At 47.0% G+C, this 3,312-nt stretch overlaps 1 protein-coding gene across 1 annotated transcript in view; it reads left to right on the top strand.

Moving 5' to 3' along the window:
- The window catches only part of LRRC58 (leucine rich repeat containing 58), a gene marked incomplete at its 5' end in the record, with an annotated part of 3,342 nt that extends 449 nt beyond the window's left edge, over nucleotides 1-2,893 (top strand). Inside the window, 2 exons of the mRNA XM_010136783.1 lie at nucleotides 1,092-1,369; nucleotides 2,685-2,893. Of these exons, the coding sequence (XP_010135085.1) occupies nucleotides 1,092-1,369; nucleotides 2,685-2,893 (487 nt within the window). The remainder of the gene's footprint in view (nucleotides 1-1,091; nucleotides 1,370-2,684) is intronic.
- Between the last annotated feature and the right edge of the window lie 419 nt (nucleotides 2,894-3,312).

Raw genomic sequence — 3,312 nt, 5'->3', positions numbered from 1 at the left:
GGGGGGGGGGGGGCAGGGAATGTCACCAAGTATACAGTTCAAGATGAATTAATGGATTTGTACAGGGTGTCCTGAGAAGTACCTGGGCAACTCAGACAAGATAAACTGTCATGCTGCTGTATTCTTAATGACGAATGCTTGGTCTGTTTTGTCTTCCTGTGTATGCTTTTATATTGCACCGTCCCCTGTGTTCCCTTGGCACTCCTTACTCTAGGATCTCTGAATGTTTTAGTTTAGTGTTCATTAAATCCCACAGCACAGCTCTAGAGGAGAAGTTACCACTCTATCTCTTTCATAATGGGGGAAGGAGGACACTGCAAACTCTGTATGGGTAGCCTAAGAGGGGATGTGAAGAATCCAGCAGGTAGCTGTAACCTCAGAGGCAATCGAATGGCAGCATGGAGTTTTCTGAGCTGGAATTTGATGGTGTGGTGGGGTTATTCTTTATGTACAGTGCTCTGTTACCTTGTAACTTGTACTGGTTTGAAAGCATCCCTGAACACTGTGGGAGCATTGCCTTCTCTTCCTGGGAGAGGAGAACACCTCCTCCAAAAGCTAAAAAAAACCTGTTTCTCTCCCCTGCCGATGCTAGCCTGGCCTGACCTTGCTTAGCTTTTGAGGTCTGGTGGTATCACAGCGCAAGGCGATGCAGCCACAAGCAGTGAAAACATGGGGGTTTCCAGGGCTGGCTGCCTACCGGCAATCATTCTTTAACGCATGAGTGAAAGCAGGTGACTTGTTCAAAGTACCGCGTGGAACAGTTCTTGATGCGTGCGCTGGGTAAAGCACCCGGTCTGTATACTTCTGTTCTGTGTTAGCTTTTGGGGGATGGGGGGTGTGGGATACTGAGAGGGACAGTAGCATACTTAACACTGCTTACCAGAGAGCTCGTTCTGGAGTTGAGCCAGGTTTTCTAGGGCACTTCGCGTGCCGGAGTAACAGCAGCTCTTTTAGCACGCATTTATGATTTAGAAGGAAAAGCCAAAGAAAATTAAATTGGTGGGAGAGGGGAGAGTAATCACATCTGTGTAATGCAGCTGTGGAATGATTTTTCTTGCACATCTTGACTGAGTTTCCATCTCTGTCCTCAGGCTGCATTCCCTACGTTCCCTTAGCCTGCACAATAACCTGCTGACTTACCTTCCTCGAGAGATCCTTAACCTGGTTCACCTGGAGGAGCTGAGCTTGCGTGGGAACCCGTTGGTGGTTCGCTTTGTCCGTGACCTGACCTACAATCCCCCAAGCCTTCAGGAACTGGCTGGTCGCACAATTAAAACTCGCAATGTTGCCTATGCTCCCAGCGACCTCCCAGAGAACCTTGTCCGGTATCTGAGCTTGGCCAGCAACTGTCCCAATCCTAAATGTGGGGGTAAGTTCACCTTCACTGCTCTGCTTCCTGCTTTTACCTGATGGGTTTTCTTTCCCTCTAATTGCCATGACTTCAGTAGCTCAGTCAGGTTAGATGTGTTGTTGCATCCAAACTGTAACTGTATTTCATTGGCTCCAGATCTCCTGCAAACTTGTCTTCAAGGAACCTTGTTCACTTAGGAATGATGTTCAAAGTTGTAGTGCTGGTTTACTGTATTTGCATAGGAATGTAGGACAGTGTTTCTGTCGGAGTCTTTGCAGCTCACCCCGGCACTCCACTATGCTTTTATGGTCTGAATGTTGTGATCCGTCTGCCCTGAAATAGCTCAGAGTAAGTAATGGACAGGAGGGCTTCTGCAAAAACTCTTGCTGAACAGCAAGCTTCATTTCTGGTTGGAAGAATGTAGAGAGGCTGTAGTGCTTGGCAGTTACCAAGAGCGACTTGCTTGGGACTGCTACTGCGTAGTTCCTGGAAGGAGAGGACTCTATAGAAAAACCTGGAATGCTTGGGCTTAATTTGGCTTAATGCTTAATCTTCATCCGGAGTAAATGATCTGCGCATTTAGCCTTTAGATTAAGGAAAGAAAAAATCAGTAATTACTATCTACCCTGCAGTCATAATGCAGGCTGTTATCTTATCTCCTTACGGGACAATATCAAAGCGTGCTCCATCAGCAAAGACAGAAGGGCTGGAAGTTGTATTGCGAGGGAAAGAAATGTTTCCTTTTTTAGAGTTTTGCACTGCTTGGATGCCAGTGGATTGGTTTTGCTCATTTTCACTTTCCCATACGAACCAGCACAGTGCTGCAGCATTGCTTTAGTACTGCGGGAGAAAAGCTACTCCAGACCAGCTAGGACTTAAACCACCACTGGAGACTTCTGAAAATGCCAGTGTCTGTAATCACTCGCTGTGACAGAAGGAGACTGTAATTGTGTGTTACAGCAACACTGTTGCCATGGAAAGGAGCATCCACACTCAGCATGGCCGCTTCAGTCAAGCGGAAGAAAAGCAGAGCTATGAACGTCTGTTTGTGAATGTGGTTTTGCTAGCTGGTAGAAGAGGTTTTACAAGTTTGAAAATAGAGTGATGAATTAATTTGACATTTAAGAAGTATGCAAATTCCCAGCCTGGGATTTCTTCCTAATGGTTAAAAGAAATTGCTGAATTCTTTGGAAGTATCCCTTGTCCTTCCACATCTGGTGCTGTGTCAAATCCTAATTTGAGGCATTTGCACTAGCTGCAACAACCTTGCAGAGTTCACAGATTTCTCTGCATGGGATCTCATATGTTGTTACTGTTCCCTCTGCCCCTACAGGTGTCTACTTTGACAGCTGCGTCAGACAAATCAAGTTTGTTGACTTCTGTGGGAAGTATCGCCTCCCGCTGATGCACTACCTGTGCTCCCCAGAGTGCTCCTCTCCCTGCAGCTCTGCCTCCCAGAGCTCCACTTCCACGAGCGAGTCTGACTCTGAGGACGAAGCCAGCGTTGCTGCACGCAGGATGCAGAAAGTCCTTCTGGGATAACAGGGAGGGAGAGGGGAGGACAGGAAGGAAAACATGTTTGTAATGAAACTGTAATGAAACAGTGAAGCATGACCCTCTGGCCTGAAGGGCTCACAAGAAACTGTCCTCAAGTCCACGTAAGGAGCAGAACATCTTAGCAAGCCTAGACTTGCTTGGTGCAATGCTACTTAGGAGAACTCACTCAGTGGCATAATGTCTGTAGGGTGCCTGGGGTTCTTAGAAACATCTCCTGTCTAAGAGACACCGTCCTCCCTCGTACAGGCTGAGGAGCGGCATTTGTCTCACTGGTGGATTGAGAAGGGTTTTAATATGTGACACTTCACTGGACTTAAGGAGACTGTCCAGAGCTTTCAACGCTGTGGTAAATCAGGCTAATGTTGCCATGTGAGTGTGTATGGACCCCAATGTTTTATGTAGTG

Source organism: Buceros rhinoceros, unplaced genomic scaffold (assembly GCF_000710305.1).
Source record: "Buceros rhinoceros silvestris isolate BGI_N320 unplaced genomic scaffold, ASM71030v1 scaffold14735, whole genome shotgun sequence".
In the NCBI taxonomy this organism is placed as follows: domain Eukaryota; kingdom Metazoa; phylum Chordata; class Aves; order Bucerotiformes; family Bucerotidae; genus Buceros; species Buceros rhinoceros.
The sequence above is the reverse complement of the archived record's forward strand: the minus strand, read 5'-3'. Positions and strand labels throughout refer to the sequence as shown.